The sequence below is a fragment of the Bombina bombina genome, chromosome 4 (assembly GCF_027579735.1).
Source record: "Bombina bombina isolate aBomBom1 chromosome 4, aBomBom1.pri, whole genome shotgun sequence".
Classification (NCBI taxonomy): domain Eukaryota; kingdom Metazoa; phylum Chordata; class Amphibia; order Anura; family Bombinatoridae; genus Bombina; species Bombina bombina.
Window position 1 is genome coordinate 1,164,276,785 of NC_069502.1, and position 20,659 is coordinate 1,164,297,443.

A 20,659-nucleotide genomic window follows, 5' to 3' on the forward strand; every position below is an offset into this window, starting at 1 on the left:
GGTGCAAAATAGCACTCTTGTACAATGCTGAATTCAGCACGCCAGAGGCGAGCTGTGGTGGACAGGGCCGTATATGTATGCCCCTGTCTGCCATCGCTTGATAAATCTAGCCCTAAGTGGTTAAAGGGACAGTAAACACCAAAAACCTTATTTTTAAAAAGATAGATCATCCGTTTATTTACCATTCCCCAGTTTTGCATAACCAACACTGTTATATTAATATACATTTCTTTCATGTAATTAGTAAGAGTCCATGAGCTAGTGATGTATGGGATATGCATACCTACCAGGAGGGGCAAAGTTTCCCAAACCTCAAAATGCCTATAAATACACCCCTCACCACACCCACAATCAGTTTTTACAAACAAACAAAAAACCTAACACCTGCAAAAAAAGCCGCGTTCAGCTCCTATCGCAGCCCCATTGTTTGCTATGGGGAAACACTTCCTACTTCTGCACCTAACACTCTAACATGTACCCCGAGTCTAAACACCCCTAACCTTACACTTATTAACCCCTATTCTGCCGCCCCCGCTATCGCTGACCCCTGTATATTATTTCTTTCATGTAATTAGCAAGAGTCCATGAGCTAGTGACGTATGGGATATACATTCCTACCAGGAGGGGCAAAGTTTCCCAAACCTTAAAATGCCTATAAATACACCCCTCACCACACCCACAATTCAGTTTTACAAACTTTGCCTCCGATGGAGGTGGTGAAGTAAGTTTGTGCTAGATTCTACGTTGATATGCGCTCCGCAGCAAGTTGGAGCCCGGTTTTCCTCTCAGCGTGCAGTGAATGTCAGAGGGATGTGAGGAGAGTATTGCCTATTTGAATGCAGTGATCTCCTTCTACGGGGTCTATTTCATAGGTTCTCTGTTATCGGTCGTAGAGATTCATCTCTTACCTCCCTTTTCAGATCGACGATATACTCTTATATATACCATTACCTCTACTGATTCTCGTTTCAGTACTGGTTTGGCTTTCTACTACATGTAGATGAGTGTCCTGGGGTAAGTAAATCTTATTTTCTGTGACACTCTAAGCTATGGTTGGGCACTTTTTTTATAAAGTTCTAAATATATGTGTTTAAACATTTATTTGCCTTGATTCAGGATGTTCAACATTCCTTATTTCAGACAGTCAGTTTCATATTTGGGATAATGCATATGAATAAATCATTTTTTCTTACCTTAAAATTTGACTTTTTTCCTGTGGGCTGTTAGGCTTGCGGGGGCTGAAAATGCTTCATTTTATTGCGTCATTCTCGGCGCGGACATTTTTTGACGTTTTTTGCGCCAAAAAATGTTGGCGTTACCGGATGTGGCGCTATTTTTGACAAAAAAATTTGAGCGTCATTGTTGTCTCCACAATATTTAAGTCTCATTATTTATTGCTTCTGGTTGCTAGAAGCTTGTTCATTGTCATTTTTTTCCACATCCTGAAACTGTCATTTAAGGAATTTGATCTTTTTTGCTTTATATGTTGTTTTTTCTATTACATATTGCAAGATGTCTCAGATTGACCCTGAATCAGAAGCCACTTCTGGAAAAACGCTTAACTGAGTTTCAGTTCTACCAAAGCTAAGTTCATTTATTTAAAATGTTATAAATGTTTATCTTTAGCTATGGTTTGTAATAAGTTATTATGATATACTTTTACATGCAGAATCCATTAGTGTTTATGCTTTATATATTTCCATTCTTACATCTTATGTACAAGAAATATTTAGAAGATTTATAAGAAATATTTTTCTGATTCTATTTTAAAGGCTTTGTCTGACTTCATGCCTTCTAATAAATTTTTTAGGTCTTTTTCATTTCTTTTTTAATTATTGAAGTTTCAAATGACCAACAACATACTGATTTATCCTTCTCTGATGATGTTTTTTCTCTTTCAGAAATTTTCTTCATCAGATATTGACACTAACAAATCTACTTTTTTATTATTTTTCTATTATTAAAGTACATTTGTTCTTTGTTGAAAAGTTGTTGATTATTTTGGATATTAAGGTAACTAGTTCTTTAAGACTAGCTGACACTATTTCTGCCTATTTATTTCTTCTGTGTTTTCAGAGGTTTTTCTTTCCAATTCCCCATTTTAGGGAATGGAATAGGCTGAAAATTTTTCTTTTATTCCTTCTTCAAAGTTTTTAACTATATTCTTTGCCAGCAGTTAAATTCAATTTGGAGGGTTCTCCAATGTATTGGGGCTTTCTCTACTTCTACTAATTATGCTATTGTTTCTATAGCAAAATAGTATTTATTTTTCTTTAGATAGTTGTATCTTATTTATGGAAAATTATTTAGTTTCAGGTACTTTTCTTGGTCCTGTGATTTATTTGGATATTGCAATTGCTTCATTTTTTCTGTTTACTTTAAGATCAAGTATCAGATTATGATTTATTTTAGCATTGTTAAGGGACAACATTTACTAGACTAGGTGCTGTTGCATTTGTCTTGTTTTGCATTTATTGATTATGCAAGTCCACTGTATTGACTGGTCCTTTAAACTGGACTATCATGCTAATAATTTCATTTGTGTCTTCATTTTATTGAATATTTTCGCAAATGAGGGTTAATCTATGTCTTTAGCTATTTTAGCTAGAATAATTTTGTGATTTTTTTTTTTTTTTTTTTTTTTAAAAAAATCCATATTTCTTTCATGTAATTAGCAAGAGTCCATGAGCTAGTGACGTATGGGATATACATTCCTACCAGGAGGGGCAAAGTTTCCCAAACCTCAAAATGCCTATAAATACACCCCTCACCACACCCACAAATCAGTTTTACAAACTTTGCCTCCTATGGAGGTGGTGAAGTAAGTTTGTGCTAGATTCTACGTTGATATGCGCTCCGCAGCAAGTTGGAGCCCGGTTTTCCTCTCAGCATGCAGTGAATGTCAGAGGGATGTGAGGAGAGTATTGCCTATTTGAATGCAGTGATCTCCTTCTACGGGGTCTATTTCATAGGTTCTCTGTTATCGGTCGTAGAGATTCATCTCTTACCTCCCTTTTCAGATCGACGATATACTCTTATATATACCATTTCCTCTACTGATTCTCATTTCAGTACTGGTTTGGCTTTCTACTACATGTAGATGAGTGTCCTGGGGTAAGTAAGTCTTATTTTCTGTGACACTCTAAGCTATGGTTGGGCACTTTTATATAAAGTTCTAAATATATGTATTCAAACATTTATTTGCCTTGACTCAGGATGTTCAACATTCCTTATTTCAGACAGTCAGTTTCATATTTGGGATAATGCATATGAATAAATCATTTTTTTCTTACCTTAAAAATTTGACTTTTCCCTGTGGGCTGTTAGGCTCGCGGGGGCTGAAAATGCTTCATTTTATTGCGTCATTCTTGGCGCAAAATTTTTTTTTCTGTTTCCGGCGTCATACGTGTCGCCGGAAGTTGCGTCATTTTTGACGGTTTTTTGCGCCAAAAGTGTCGGCGTTCCGGATGTGGCGTCATTTTGGCGCCAAAAGCATTTAGGCGCCAAATAATGTGGGGGTCTTTTTTGGCGCTTAAAAAATATGGGCGTCACTATTGTCTCCACATTATTTAAGTCTCATTATTTTGTGCTTCTGGTTGCTAGAAGCTTGTTCTATGGCATTTTTTTCCCATTCCTGAAACTGTCATTTAAGGAATTTGATCAATTTTGCTTTATATGTTGTTTTTTCTATTACATATTGCAAGATGTCCCACGTTGAAGCTGAGTCAGAAGATACTTCTGGAAAATCCCTGCCTGGTGCTGGAGCTACCAAAGCTAAGTGTATCTGCTGTAAACTTTTGGTATCTGTTCCTCCAGCTGTTGTTTGTACTGTTTGTCATGACAAACTTGCTAATGCAGATAATATTTCCTTTAGTACTGTTACATTACCTGTTGCTGTTCCGTCAACATCTAATACTCAGCGTGTTCCTGATAACATAAGAGATTTTGTTTCTAAATCCATTAAGAAGGCTATGTCTGTTATTCTTCCTTCTAGTAAACGTAAAAAGTCTTTTAAAACTTCTCATTTTTCAGATGAATTTTTAAATGAACATCATTCTGATACTGATATTGTTTCTTCTGATTCAGAGGATTCTGTCTCAGAGGTTGATGCTGATAAATCTTCATATTTATTTAAAAAATGGAATTTATTCGTTCTTTACTTAAAGAAGTCCTAATTGCATTAGAAATTGAGGATTCTAGTCCTCTTGATACTAAATCTAAACATTTAGATAAGGTTTTTAAATCTCCTGTAGTTATTCCAGAAGTTTTTCCTGTCCCTGGTGCTATTTCTGAAGTAATTGCCAGGGAATGGAATAATTTGGGTAATTCTTTTACTCCTTCTAAACGTTTTAAGCAATTATATCCTGTGCCATCTGACAGATTAGAATTTTGGGACAAAATCCCTAAGGTTGATGGGGCTGTCTCTACTCTTGCTAAGCGTACTACTATTCCTACGGCAGATGGTACTTCCTTTAAGGATCCTTTAGATAGGAAAATTGAATCCTTTCTAAGAAAAGCTTACTTGTGTTCAGGTAATCTTCTTAGACCTGCTATATCTTTAGCGGATGTTGCCGCAGCTTCAACCTTTTGGTTAGAAGCTTTGGCGCAACAAGTAACAGATCATAATTCTCATAGCATTATTATTCTTCTACAACATGCTAATAATTTTATTTGTGATGCCATCTTTGATATCATTAGAGTTGATGTCAGGTATATGTCTCTAGCTATTTTAGCTAGAAGAGCTTTATGGCTTAAAACTTGGAATGCTGATATGTCTTCTAAGTCTACTCTGCTTTCCCTTTCTTTCCAGGGTAATAAATTATTTGGTTCTCAGTTGGATTCTATTATCTCAACTGTTACTGGAGGGAAAGGAACTTTTTTACCACAGGATAAAAAATCTAAAGGTAAATTTAGGTCTAATAATCGTTTTCGTTCCTTTGGTCACAACAAGGAACAAAAGCCTGATCCTTCATCCTCAGGAGCGGTATCAGTTTGGAAACCATCTCCAGTCTGGAATAAATCCAAGCCTTTTAGAAAACCAAAGCCAGCTCCCAAGTCCACATGAAGGTGCGGCCCTCATTCCAGCTCAGCTGGTAGGGGGCAGATTACGTTTTTTCAAAGAAATTTGGTTCAATTCCGTTCACAATCTCTGGATTCAGAACATTGTTTCAGAAGGGTACAGAATTGGCTTCAAGATAAGGCCTCCTGCAAAGAGATTTTTTCTTTCCCGTGTCCCAGTAAACCTAGCGAAGGCTCAAGCATTTCTGAAATGTGTTTCAGATCTAGAGTTGGCTGGAGTAATTATTCCAGTTCCAGTTCTGGAACAAGGGCTGGGGTTTTATTCAAATCTCTTCATTTTACCAAAGAAGGAGAATTCCTTCAGACCAGTTCTGGATCTAAAAATATTGAATCGTTATGTAAGGATACCAACATTCAAAATGGTAACTGTAAGGACTATCCTGCCTTTTGTTCAGCAAGAGCATTATATGTCCATAATAGATTTACAGGATGCATATCTGCATATTCCGATTCATCCAGATCACTATCAGTTTCTGAGATTCTCTTTCCTAGACAAGCATTACCAGTTTGTGGCTCTACCGTTTGGCCTAGCTACAGCTCCAAGAATTTTTACAAAGGTTCTCGGTGCCCTTCTGTCTGTAATCAGAGAACAGGGTATTGTGGTATTTCCTTATTTGGACGATATCTTGGTACTTGCTCAGTCTTCACATTTAGCAGAATCTCATACGAATCGACTTGTGGTGTTTCTTCAAGATCATGGTTGGAGGATCAATTTACCAAAAAGTTAATTGATTCCTCAGACAAGGGTAACCTTTTTAGGTTTCCAGATAGATTCAGTGTCCATGACTCTGTCTTTGACAGACAAGAGACGTCTAAAGTTGATATCAGCTTGTCGAAACCTTCAGTCACAATCATTCCCTTCGGTAGCTTTATGCATGGAAAATCTAGGTCTTATGACTGCAGCATCGGACGCGATCCCCTTTGCTCTTTTTCGCATGCAAACTCTTCAGCTCTGTATGCTGAACCAGTGGTGCAGGGATTACACAAAGATATCTCAATTAATATCTTTGAAACCGATTGTACGACACTCTCTGACGTGGTGGACAGACCACCATCGTTTAGTTCAGGGGGCTTCTTTTTGTTCTTCCAACCTGGACTGTGATTTCAACAGATGCAAGTCTGACAGGTTGGGGAGCTGTTTGGGGGTCTCTGACAGCACAAGGGGTTTGGGAATCTCAGGAGGTGAGATTACCAATCAATATTTTGGAACTCCGTGCAATTTTCAGAGCTCTTCAGTCATGGCCTCTTCTAAAGAGAGAGTCGTTCATTTGTTTTCAGACGGACAATGTCACAACTGTGGCATATGTCAATCATCAAGGAGGGACTCACAGTCCTCTGGCTATGAAAGAAGTATCTCGAATTCTGGTATGGGCGGAATCCAGCTCCTGTCTAATTTCTGCGGTTCATATCCCAGGTATAGACAATTGGGAAGTGGATTATCTCAGTCGCCAAACGTTACATCCGGGCGAATGGTCTCTTCACCCAGAGGTATTTCTTCAGATTGTTCAAATGTGGGGACTTCCAGAAATAGATCTGATGGCTTCTCATCTAAACAAGAAGCTTCCCAGGTATCTGTTCAGATCCAGGGATCCTCAGGCGGAGGCAGTGGATGCATTGTCACTTCTTTGGAAGTATCATCCTGCCTATATCTTTCCGCCTCTAGTTCTTCTTCCAAGAGTAATTTCCAAGATTCTAAAGGAGTGCTCGTTTGTTCTGCTGGTGGCTCCAGCATGGCCTCACAGGTTTTGGTATGCGGTTCTTGTCCGGATGGCCACTTGCCAACCGTGGACTCTTCCGTTAAGACCAGACCTTCTATCACAAGGTCCTTTTTTTCCATCAGGATCTCAAATCCTTAATTTTGAAGGTATGGAGATTGAACGCTTGATTCTCAGTCATAGAGGTTTCTCTGACTCTCTGATTAATACTATGTTACAGGCTCGAAAATCTGTATCTAGGAAGATATATTATCGAGTCTGGAAGATTTACATTTCTTGGTGTTTTTCTCATCATTTTTCTTGGCATTCTTTTAGAATTCCTAGAATTTTACAGTTTCCTCAGGATGGTTTGGATAAAGGTTTGTCTGCAAGTTCTTTGAAAGGACAAATCTCTGCTCTTTCTGTTCTTTTTCACAGAAAGATTGCTAGTCTTCCTGATATTCATTGTTTTGTACAAGCTTTGGTTCGTATAAAACCTGTCATTAAGTCAATTTCTCCTCCTTGAAGTTTGAATTTGGTTCTGGGGGCTCTTCAAGCTCCTCCGTTTGAACCTATGCATTTGCTGGACATTTAAATTACTTTCTTGGAAAGTTTTGTTTCTTTTGGCCATCTCTTCTGCTAGAAGAGTTCCTGATTTATCTGCTCTTTCTTGTGAGTCTCCTTTTCTGATTTTTTTCATCAGGATAAGGCGGTGTTGCGAACTTCTTTTAATTTTTACCTAAGGTTGTGAATTCTAACAACATTAGTGGAGAAATTGTGGTTCCTTCATTGTGTCCTAATCCTAAGAATTCTAAGGGAAGATCGTTGCATTCTTTGGATGTAGTTAGAGCTTTGAAATATTATGTTGAAGCTACTATCAATTTCCGAAAGACTTCTAGTCTATTTGTTATCTTTTCCGGTTCTAGGAAAGGTCAGAAGGCCTCTGCCATTTCTTTGGCGTCTTGGTTAAAGTCTTTGATTCATCATGCTTATGTCGAGTCGGGTAAAACTCTGCCTCAAAGGATTACAGCTCATTCTACTAGGTCAGTTTCTACTTCCTGGGCGTTTAGGAATGAAGCTTCGGTTGATCAGATTTGCAAAGCAGCAACTTGGTCTTTGGATACTTTTACTAAATTCTACCATTTTTTATGTGTTTTCTTCTTCTGAAGCAGTTTTTGGTAGAAAAGTACTTCAGGCAGCTGTTTCAGTTTTTTTCATTATAAGATTTAAACTTTATTTTGGGTGTGGATTATTTTCAGCGGAATTGGCTGTCTTTATTTTATCCCTCCCTCTCTAGTGACTCTTGCGTGGAAGATCCACATCTTGGGTATTCATTATCCCATACGTCACTAGCTCATGGACTCTTGCTAATTACATGAAAGAAAACATAATTTATGTAAGAACTTACCTGATAAATTCATTTCTTTCATATTAGCAAGAGTCCATGAGGCCCACCCTTTTTTGTGGTGGTTGATTTTTTTGTATAAAGCACAATTATTCCAATTCCTTATTTTTTATGCTTTCGCACTTTTGTCTTATCACCCCACTTTGTTAAACTGATTTGTGGGTGTGTATTTATAGGCATTTTGAGGTTTGGGAAACTTTGCCCCTCCTGGTAGGAATGTATATCCCATACGTCACTAGCTCATGGACTCTTGCTAATATCAAAGAAATGAATTTATCAGGTAAGTTCTTACATAAATTATGTTTTTACCTCTGTGATTACCTTGTATCTAAGCTTCTGCAGACAGTCTCCTTATCTCAGATATTTTGACAGATTTGCATTTTTGGTAGTTAGTGTTGGCTCTTAAATAACTCTACTGGTGTGAGCACAATGTTATCTATATGGAACACATGAACTAACGCCCTCTAGCTGAGAAAACTGTCAAATGCATTCAGATAAGAGGCAGCCTTCAAGGGCTTAGAAATGATGAGATATGAGCTTACTTAGGTTTAGCTTTCAACCAAAAATACCAAGAGAACAAAGCAAATTTGATGATAAAAGTTGTTTAAAATTACACGCCCTATCTGAATCATGAAAGTTTTAATTTAGAATTTACTGTCCCTTTAAGCTACTCCGCTTCCTCCAGATAAAACAGGAACAGTAGCTCATAAGAATAAAAATACATAGAATTTATATACAGGACAATACTGTGTAGAGGCATTACAGCTAATATCTTCCAATCAGTAACATTTATCATGAACATACCACATGCACAATTAATTGAAAAGCAGAATAGCCAAGAACCCAGCAGTTTATTAATAATAATCTATATAAAATAAAATATATCCGGGTCTTTATCTAAAGCAGGTATGGCCTTCTGTATTAGTCTTTATTGCTCCTAGAAAAACTGAACCATACTTTTCTGTTCCCAGAAAATCTGATGTGTTGACAAACAAGGTGCACACAATTTAAAAGAACAGCAGACACATTTCAACCATACCTCAATTTAGCTCCATGCCACTGGACATGTTTTGTAAATATATTATTTGTGTGTTTAATAGCCATAAAGTTACATGCAGTACTTTATTAAAATTATTGATTTGTGACCCCCCATGTTAGGAAGCTAACCATCACTGATCTAAAATGTATAATCTGCATTCATTTTAACACCATTTTACTCTAACGTTTGCCTTAATCATTTTTGTCTTTCTTCCAGTATCCCGGAGTGGCTCAGAGCATCTATAGCGATGTAAACAACCTTTTGACTGTCCTTAATATGAGCAATGCCTTACCTGAAGGTAAATATTGGGCACTGTTGGTGCATGTATGTATCATCCACTCAGTGAACTACTTCTGGCTATAATGTACAGTCTTATTGTTTTACTAAACGTATCGCTATCAAAAATCTATACCTTCTCTGTATTCTCACATTTGGAAGTTGTGTTATATTGACGACTAGTTAGAATTGGTTGAGTGGATGGACTTTACAGCAAACTTACATTTTTAAATTTTTTTTTCTTCTTTTTTTTTTTTTACATTTTTTTTTTCTTAGGTCTGTTTCCTGAACATCTGATAGAAGTTTTGAGCCGAGAACTGGCATTGGAGTGTGACTATAAGAGAGAAGCTGCCTGTGCTAAAAAGTTTAGGTGTGCTGTAGTTTTGTTCTTATTTTCATGGTTCATTTAAAATTGCGTTTTTGTATTTTTATTTTTTTTTATTCATTTTAGAAACTATCGGCTAGATTTAGAGTTTTGTCGGTAAGGACCCGCGTAGCTAACGCTGGCTTTTTTCTGGCCGCACCTTTAAAATAACTCTGGTATTGAGAGTCTATATAATGTCAGCGTTAGGCTCCAAAAAAGGAGCATAGAGCATTTTTAACGCAACTGCAACTCTCGATACCAGAGTTGCTTACGGACGCGGCCAGCCTCAAAAACGTGCTCGTGCACGTTTCCCCCGTAGGAAACAATGGGGCTGTTTGAGCTGAAAAAAAACCTAACACCTGCAAAAAAAGCCGCGTTCAGCTCCTATCGCAGCCCCATTGTTTGCTATGGGGAAACACTTCCTACTTCTGCACCTAACACTCTAACATGTACCCCGAGTCTAAACACCCCTAACCTTACACTTATTAACCCCTATTCTGCCGCCCCCGCTATCGCTGACCCCTGTATATTATTTCTTTCATGTAATTAGCAAGAGTCCATGAGCTAGTGACGTATGGGATATACATTCCTACCAGGAGGGGCAAAGTTTCCCAAACCTTAAAATGCCTATAAATACACCCCTCACCACACCCACAATTCAGTTTTACAAACTTTGCCTCCGATGGAGGTGGTGAAGTAAGTTTGTGCTAGATTCTACGTTGATATGCGCTCCGCAGCAAGTTGGAGCCCGGTTTTCCTCTCAGCGTGCAGTGAATGTCAGAGGGATGTGAGGAGAGTATTGCCTATTTGAATGCAGTGATCTCCTTCTACGGGGTCTATTTCATAGGTTCTCTGTTATCGGTCGTAGAGATTCATCTCTTACCTCCCTTTTCAGATCGACGATATACTCTTATATATACCATTACCTCTGCTGATTCTCGTTTCAGTACTGGTTTGGCTTTCTACAAACATGTAGATGAGTGTCCTGGGGTAAGTAAATCTTATTTTCTGTGACACTCTAAGCTATGGTTGGGCACTTTGTTTATAAAGTTCTAAATATATGTATTCAAACATTTATTTGCCTTGACTCAGAATGTTCAACTTTCCTTATTTTTCAGACAGTCAGTTTCATATTTGGGATAATGCATTTGAATTAATCATTTTTTTCTTACCTTCAAAAATTTGACTCTTTTTTTCCTGTGGGCTGTTAGGCTCGCGGGGGCTGAAAATGCTTCATTTTATTGCGTCATTCTTGGCGCGGACTTTTTTGGCGCAAAAATTCTTTTCCGTTTCCGGCGTCATACGTGTCGCCGGAAGTTGCGTCATTTTTTGACGTTATTTTGCGCCAAAAATGTCGGCGTTCCGGATGTGGCGTCATTTTTGGCGCCAAAAGCATTTAGGCGCCAAATAATGTGGGCGTCTTATTTGGCGCTAAAAAATAAGGGCGTCGCTTTTGTCTCCACATTATTTAAGTCTTATTTTTTCAGTGCTTCTGGTTGCTAGAAGCTTGTTCTTTGGCATTTTTTCCCATTCCTGAAACTGTCATTTAAGGAATTTGATCAATTTTGCTTTATATGTTGTTTTTTCTCTTACATATTGCAAGATGTCTCACGTTGCATCTGAGTCAGAAGATACTACAGGAAAATCGCTGTCTACTGCTGGAGCTACCAAGCTAAGTGTATCTGCTATAATTTTTGGTATCTGTTTCTCCAGCTGTTGTTTGTATTGCATGTCATGACAAACTTATTAATGCAGATAAAATTTCCTTTAGTACTGTTACATAACCTGTTGCTGTTCCGTCAACATCTAATTTTCAGAGTGTTCCTGATAAACATAAGAGATTTTATTTTTTAAATCCATTAAGAAGGCTATGTCTGTTATTTCTCCTTCTAGTTTACATAAAAGTCTTTTAAAACTTCTCTTTTTTCAGATGAATTTTTAAATGAACATCATCATTCTGATACTGATAATGGTTCTTCTGGTTCAGAGGTTCTGTCTCAGAGGTTGATGCTGATAAATCTTTGTATTTGTTCAAGATGGAATTTATTCGTTCTTTATTTAAAGAAGTATTAATTGCATTAGAAATAGAGGATTCTGGTCCTCTTGATTCTAAATCTAAACGTTTAAATAAGGTTTTTAAATCTCCTGTAGTTATTCCAGAAGTGTTTAATCTCCCTGATGCTATTTCTGAAGTAATTTCCAGGGAATGGAATAATTTGGGTAATTCTTTTACTCCTTCTAAACGTTTAAGCAATTATATCCTGTGCCATCTGACAGATTAGAGTTTTTTTGGGACAAAATCCCTAAGGTTATGGGGCTGTCTCTACTCCTGCTAAATGTGCTACTATTCCTACGGCAGATAGTAATTCATTTAAGGATCCTTTAGATAGGAAAATTGAATCCTTTCTAAGAAAAGCTTACTTATGTTCAGGTAATCTTCTTAGACTTGCTATATTTTTAGCGGATGTTGCTGCAGCTTCAACTTTTTGGTTAGAAGCTTTAGCGCAACAAGTAACAGATCATAATTTTATAGCATTATTATTATTCTATAACATGCTAATAATTTTATTGGTGATACCATCTTTTGATATCATTAGAGTTGATGTCAGGTATATGTCTCTAGCTATTTTAGCTAGAAAAGCTTTATGGATTAAACTTGGAATACTGATATGTCTTCTAAGTCAACTTTGCTTTCCCTTTCTTTCCAGGGTAATAAATTATTATTTCAACTGTTTCTGGAAGGAAGGGAACTTTTTTTCCAAAGGATAAAAAATCTAAGGTAAATTTAGGTCTAATAATCATTTCGTTCCTTTCCTCACAATAAGGAACAAAAGCCTGATCCTTCATTCTCAGGAGCGGTATCAGTTTGGAAACTATTTCCAGTTTGGAATATATCCAAGCCTTTTAGAAAACCTTTAGCCAGCTCCTAAGTACCCATGAAGGTGCGGACCTTATTCCAGCTCAGCTGGTATGGGGCAGATTATGTTTTCTTCAAAGAAATTTTGATCAATTCCGTTCTCAATTTCTGGTTTCAGAACATTGTTTCAGAAAGGTACAGAATTGGCTTCAGTTAAGGCCTGCTGCTAAGAGATTTTTTTTCTTTCCCGTGTCCCAGTTAACACAGCAAAGGCTCAGCATTTCTGAAATGTGTTTCAGATCTAGAGTTGGCTGGAGTAATTATGCCAGTTCCAGTTCTGGAACAGGGGCTGGGGTTTTATTTTATCTCTTCATTGTACCAAAGAAGGTCAATTCCTTCAGACCAGTTCCGGATCTATCAATATTGAATCGTTATGTAAGGATACCAACATTCAAGATGGTTACTGTAGGACTGTCCTGCCTTTTGTTTAGCAAGGGCATTATATGTCTACAATAGATTTACAGGATGTGTATCTACATATTCCGATTCATCCAGATCACTTTTAGTGTCTGAGATTCTCTTTTTAGACAAGCATTACCAGTTTTGTGGCTCTACCGTTTGGCCTAGCCTCAGTTCCAAGAATTTTTTTCAAAGGTTCTCGGTGCCCTTCTTTCTGTAATCAGAGAACAGGGTTTTTTGGTATTTCCTTATTGGACAATATCTGGGTACTTGCTCAGTCTTCTCATTTTCGAAGAATCTCATACGAATCGACTTGTGTTGTTTCTTCAAGTTCATGGTTGGAGGATCAATTTACCAATCAGTTCATTGATTCCTCAGACAAGTGTAACCTTTTTAGGTTTCTAGAATAGATTCAGTGTCTATGACTCTGTCCTTGTCAGACAAGAGAAGTTTAACATTGATATCAGCTTGTCAAAACCTTCAGTCACAATCATTCCCTTTGGTAGCCTTATGCATGGACATTTTAGGTCTTAGGACTGCCGCATCAGATGCGATCTCCTTTGCTCGTTTTCACATGCGACCTCTTCAGCTCTGTATGCTGAACCAATGGTGCAGGGATTACTCAAAGATATCTCAATTAATATCTTTAAACCGATTATACGACACTCTCTGACATGGTGGGCAGATCACCATCGTTTAGTTCAGGGGGCTTCTTTGTTCTTCCGACCTGGACTATAATCTCAACAGATGCAAGTCTTACAGGTTGGGGAGCTGTGTGGGGGTATCTGACGGCACAAGGGGTTTGGGAATCTCAGGAGGTGAGATTTCCGATCAATATTTTGGAACTCCGTGCAATTTCAGAGCTCTTCAGTCTTGGCCTCTTCTGAAGAGAGAGTTGTTCATTTGTTTTCAGATAGACAATGTCACAACTGTGGCATACATCAATCATCAAGGAGGGACTCACAGTCCTCTGGCTATGAAAGAAGTATCTCGAATTTTGGTTTGGGCGGAATCCAGCTCCTGTCTAATCTCTGCGGTTCATATCCCAGGTATGGACAATTGGAAAGCGGATTATCTCAGTCGCCAAACGTTGCACCTGGGCGAATGGTCTTCACCCAGAGGTATTTCCTCAGATTGTTCAAATGTGGGAACTCTCAGAAATAGATCTGATGGCTTCTCATCTAAACAAGAAACTTCCCTGGTATCTGTCCGGATCCAGGGATCCTCGGGCGGAGGCAGTGGATGCATTATCTCTTCCTTACAAGTGTCATCCTGCCTATATCTTTCCGCCTCTAGTTCTTCTTCCAAGGGTATTCTCTAATATTCTAAAGGAATGCTCGTTTGTCCTGCTGGTAGCTCCAGCATGGCCTCACAGGTTTTGGTATGCGGATCTTGTCCGGATGGCCTCTTGCCAGCTGTGGACTCTTCCGTTAAGACCAGTCTTTCTGTCTCAAGGTTCTTTTTTCCATCAGGATCTCAAAACCTTAATTTTAAGGTGTGGAGTTTGAACGCTTGATTCTTGGTCAAAGAGGTTTCTCTGACTCTGTGATTGATACTATGTGACAGGCTCGTAAATCTGTATCTAGAGAGATATATTATAGAGTCTGGAAGACTTATATTTCTTCAGGATGGTTTAGATAAAGGTTTGTCCGCAAGTTTCTTGAAAGACAAATCTCTGCTCTTTCTGTTCTTTTTCACAGAAGGATTGCTAATCTTCCTGATATTCATTGTTTTGTACAAGCTTTGGTTCGTATAAAACCTGTCATTAAGTCAATTTCTCCTCTTTGGAGTTTGAATTTGGTTCTGGGGGCTCTTCAAGCTTCTCCTTTTGAACCCATGCATTCTTTGGTCGTTATATTACTTTCTTGGAAAGTTTTGTTTCTTTTGGCCATCTCTTCTGCCAGAAGAGTCTCTGAATTATCTACTCTTTTTTGTGAGTCTCCTTTTCTGATTTTGCATCAGGATAAGGCGGTGCTGCGAACTTCTTTTGAATTTTTTACCTAAGGTTGTGAATTCTAACAACATTAGTAGAGAAATTGTGGTTCCTTCATTATGTCCTAATCCTATGAATTCTAAGGAGAAATCATTGCATTCTTTGGATGCTGTTAGAGCTTTGTAATATTATGTTGAAGCTACTAAGTCTTTCCGAAAGACTTCTAGTCTATTTGTCATCTTTTCCGGTTCTAGAAAAGACCAGAAAGCTTCTGCCATTTCTTTGGCATCTTGGTTGAAATCTTTATTTCATCATGCCTATGTTGAGTCGGGTAACACTCCGCCTCAAAGGATTACAGCTCATTCTACTAGGTCAGTTTCTACTTCCTGGGCGTTTAAGAATGAAGCTTCGGTTGATCAGATTTGCAAAACAGCAACTTGGTCCTCTTTGCATACTTTTACTAAATTCTACCATTTTGATGTGTTTTCTTCTTTTGAAGCAGTTTTTGGTAGAAACGTACGTCAGGCAGTGGTTTCAGTTTGAATCTTCTGCTTATGTTTTTTCATTAAAATTTTATTCTGGGTGTGGATTATTTTCAGCAGGAATTGGCTGTCTTTATTTTATCCCTCCCTCTCTAGTGACTCTTGTGTGGAAAGATCCACATCTTGGGTAATCATTATCCCATACGTCACTAGCTCATGGACTCTTGCTAATTACATGAAAGAAAACATAATTTATGTAAGAACTTACCTGATAAATTCATTTCTTTCATATTAGCAAGAGTCCATGAGGCCCGCCCTTTTTTGTGGTGGTTTTGATTTTTTTTGTATAAAGCACAATTATTCCAATTCCTTATTTTATATGCTTTCGCACTTTTTTCTTATCACCCCACTTCTTGGCTATTCGTTAAACTGAATTGTGGGTGTGGTGAGGGGTGTATTTATAGGCATTTTAAGGTTTGGGAAACTTTGCCCCTCCTGGTAGGAATGTATATCCTATACGTCACTAGCTCATGGACTCTTGCTAATATGAAAGAAATTAATTTATCAGGTAAGTTCTTACATAAATTATGTTTTTTAACCCCTAATCTGCCGCGCCGTAAACCGCCGCTACTTACATTATCCCTATGTACCCCTAATCTGCTGCCCCTAACACCGCCGACCCCTATATTATATTTATTAACCCCTAATCTGCCCCCCACGTCGCCTCCACCTGCCTACACTTATTAACCCCTAATCTGCCGACCGGACCTGAGCGCTACTATAATAAAGTTATTAAACCCTAATCCGCCTCACTAACCCTATAATAGTATTAACCCCTAATCTGCCCTCCCTAACATCGCCGACACCTAACTTCAATTATTAACCCCTAATCTGCCGACTGGAGCTCACTGCTATTCTAATAAATGTATTAACACCTAAAGCTAAGTCTAACCCTAACACTAACACCCCCCTAAGTTAAATATAATTTTTATCTAACGAAATTAACTCTTATTAAATAAATTATTCCTATTTAAAGCTAAATACTTACCTGTAAAATAAACCCTAATATAGCTACAATATAAATTATAATTATATTATAGCTATTTTAGGATTAATATTTATTTTACAGGTAACTTTGTAATTATTTTAACCAGGTACAATAGCTATTAAATAGTTAAGAACTTTTTAATAGCTAAAATAGTTAAAATAATTACAAATATACCTGTAAAATAAATCCTAACCTAAGTTACAATTAAACCTAACACTACATTATCAATAAATTAATTAAATAAAATACCTATAATTATCTACAATTAAACCTAACACTACACTATCAATAAATAAATTAAATACAATTCCTACAAATAACTACAATGAAATAAACTAACTAAAGTACAAAAATAAAAAAGAACTAAGTTACAAAAAATAAAAAAATATTTACAAACATTAGAAATATATTGCAACAATTTTAAACTAATTACACCTACTCTAAGCCCCCTAATAAAATAACAAAGCCCCCCAAAATAAAAAAAATGCCCTACCCTATTCTAAATAACTAAAGTTCAAAGCTCTTTTACCTTACCAGCCCTGAACAGGGCCCTTTGTGGGGCATGCCCCAAGAAGTTCAGCTCTTTTGCCTGTAAAAGAAAAACATACAATACCCCCCCCCCAACATTACAACCCACCACCCACATACCCCTAATCTAACCCAAACCCCCCATAAATAAACCTAACACTAAGCCCCTGAAGATCTCCCTACCTTGAGTCATCTTCACCCAGCCGAGCCAAATTCTTCATCCAAGCGGGGCAGAAGAGGTCTTCCATCCGATTGAAGTCTTCATCCAAGAGGCATCTTCTATCGTCATCCATGCGGAGCGGCAGCATCCTGAAGACCTCCGACGCGGAACATCCATCCTGGCCGACGACTGAACAACGAATGACGGTTCCTTTAAATGTCGTAATCCAAGATGGCGTCCCTCGAATTCCGATTGGCTGATAGGATTCTATCAGCCAATCGGAATTAAGGTAGGAAAAATCTGATTGGCTGATTGAATCAGCCAATCAGATTTAGCTCGCATTCTATTGGCTGATCGGAACAGCCAATAGAATGCGAGCTCAATCTGATTGGATCAGCCAATCGGATTGAACTTGATTCTGATTGGCTGATTCCATCAGCCAATCGGAATATTCCTACCTTAATTCCGATTGGCTGATAGAATCCTATCAGCCAATCGGAATTCGAGGGACGCCATCTTGGATGACGTCATTTAAAGGAACCGTCATTCGTCGTTCAGTCGTCGGCCAGGATGGATGTTCCGCGTCGGAGGTCTTCAGGATGCTGCCGCTCCACTCCGGATGGATGACGATAGAAGATGCCTCTTGGATGAAGACTTCAATTGGATGGAAGACCTCTTCTGCCCCGCTTGGATGAAGACTTCTACCGGATGGAGGACCTCTTCTTGCTCCGCTTGGATGAAGAATTTGGCTCGGCTGGGTGAAGACGACTCAAGGTAGGGAGATCTTCAAGGGCTTAGTGTTAGGTTTATTTAAGGGGGGTTTGGGTTAGATTAGGGGTATGTGGGTGGTGGGTTGTAATGTTGGGGGGGGGTATTGTATGTTTTTTTTTTACAGGCAAAAGAGCTGAACTTCTTGGGGCATGCCCCGCAAAGGGCCCTGTTCAGGGCTGGTAAGGTAAAAGAGCTTTGAACTTTAGTAATTTAGAATAGGGTAGGGCATTTTTTTATTTCGGGGGGCTTTGTTATTTTATTAGGGGGCTTAGAGTAGGTGTAATTAGTTTAAAATTGTTGTAATATTTTTCTAATGTTTGTAAATATTTTTTTATTTTTTGTAACTTAGTTCTTTTTTATTTTTTGTACTTTAGTTTATTTCATTGTATTTATTTGTAGGAATTGTATTTAATTTATTTATTGATAGTGTAGTGTTAGGTTTAATTGTAGATAATTATAGGTATTTTATTTAATTAATTTATTGATAGTGTAGTGTTAGGTTTAATTGTAACTTAGGTTAGGATTTATTTTACAGGTATTTGTAATTATTTTAACTATTTTAGCTATTAAATAGTTCTTAACTATTTAATAGCTATTGTACCTGGTTAAAATAATTACAAAGTTACCTGTAAAATAAATATTAATCCTAAAATAGCTATAATATAATTATAATTTATATTGTAGCTATATTAGGGTTTATTTTACAGGTAAGTATTTAGCTTTAAATAGGAATAATTTATTTAATAAGAGTTAATTAATTTCGTTAGATAAAAATTATATTTAACTTAGGGGGGTGTTAGTGTTAGGGTTAGACTTAGCTTTAGGGGTTAATACATTTATTAGAATAGCGGTGAGCTCCAGTCGGCAGATTAGGGGTTAATAATTGAAGTTAGGTGTCGGCGATGTTAGGGAGGGCAGATTAGGGGTTAATACTATTTATTATAGGGTTAGTGAGGCGGATTAGGGGTTAATAACTTTATTATAGTAGCGCTCAGGTCCGCTCGGCAGATTAGGGGTTAATAAGTGGAGGCGATGTTGAGGGGGGCAGATTAGGGGTTAATAAATATAATATAGGGGTCGGCGGTGTTAGGGGCAGCAGATTAGGGGTACAAAGCTATAATGTAGGTGGCGGCTCTTTGCGGTCGGCAGATTAGGGGTTAATTATTGTAGGTAGGTGGCGGCGACGTTGTGGGGGGCAGGTTAGGGGTTAATATATATAATATAGGGGTCGGCGGTGTTAGGGGCAGCAGATTAGGGGTACTTAAGGATAACGTAGGTGGCGGTCGGCAGATTAGGGGTTAAAAAAATGTAATTGAGTGGCCGCGATGTGGGGGGACCTCGGTTTAGGGGTACATAGGTAGTTTATGGGTGTTAGTGTATTTTAGAGTACAGTAGTTAAGAGCTTTATGAACCGGCGTTAGCCCAGAAAACTCTTAACTACTGACTTTTTTTGCGGCTGGAGTTTTGTCGTTAGAATTCTAACGCTCACTTCAGACACGACTCTAAATACCGGAGTTAGAAAAATCCCATTGAAAAGATAGGATACGCAATTAACGTAAGGGGATCTGCGGTATGGAAAAGTCGCGGCTGAAAAGTGAGCGTTAGACCCTTTCCTGACTGACTCCAAATACCGGAGGTAGCCTAAAACCAGCGTTAGGAGCCTCTAACGCTGGTTTTCACGGCTACCGCCAAACTCCAAATCTAGGCCTATGAATTTAAAAACAATTTTAAATTATTTTTTTTTTTATCCAAGCTTTGCTTAGAAAAAGAATAGACTACAAACTGTAAAACAAATAAATAAAAGGATCGTTGTAATGAACACAAAGTACAAAAGAAATTCACAAGTTTGTGCTCTCAGCAGATCAAGTCCCAAATTTTTCAAAAGCTATAGTCCTACTTATATATATGTAATAGAAGGTATCTGCATTTCTTTCATACAGGTGGTGAGAGTCCACAATCCATTACTCATGGGAATTACTCTTCTCTACCACTAGGAGGAGGCAAAGATTCCCAGACCCCTCACACATACCCAGTCTTTACTTTGCCACCACTAGAGATGGTTGAAGAATAAAGATGTGCATGTGATTCTTCAGAGAAAGGAGTTTTCAGTCTATGTTGAGGCTTGGAGCTTGTCAGATGAATGCATTTGGGATATGGTTTATGTTGCTTTGTTTTCACCTAATGGAAAATCTTTCATAAAACCTCTGTAATCGGTCGCAGGGACGCGTCTTCTGCCTCACTTTATGGATCTACAGATTTACTCCTATTACATAACCGCTGCTGATATGTTTCAGTACTGGTTTGGCTGACTGCTACTTGATTGCTAGTGGATGAGTGTCTATTGGTAAGTATATTTTATTTTTAAAACAATAGTAGCACGCATTTAGCTATGTTAAGGCAATTTTTGATTTTAAAAAGTTTATAGTATTTTGCACGCCTGCCTTTTTTCACTTTGTTAGGATTGTGCACGTCTTAAGAACTGCAGTTATTTTTGCGCACTGGGTTTGCTTGTTGGGTTAGCGCACGTCCCTTTTTAGTTTTCCTGCGTGTCGATTTAAGCACGT

The 20,659-nt window shown here is 37.9% G+C and overlaps 1 protein-coding gene across 1 annotated transcript in view; it reads left to right on the forward strand.

Annotated features, from left to right (window-relative positions):
- The window catches only part of COQ8A (coenzyme Q8A), a 452,989-nt gene that overhangs the window by 301,606 nt on the left and 130,724 nt on the right, over positions 1-20,659 (forward strand). The window contains exons 10-11 of the mRNA XM_053712627.1: positions 9,434-9,515; positions 9,770-9,863. Coding sequence (XP_053568602.1) covers positions 9,434-9,515; positions 9,770-9,863 — 176 coding nt within the window. The remainder of the gene's footprint in view (positions 1-9,433; positions 9,516-9,769; positions 9,864-20,659) is intronic.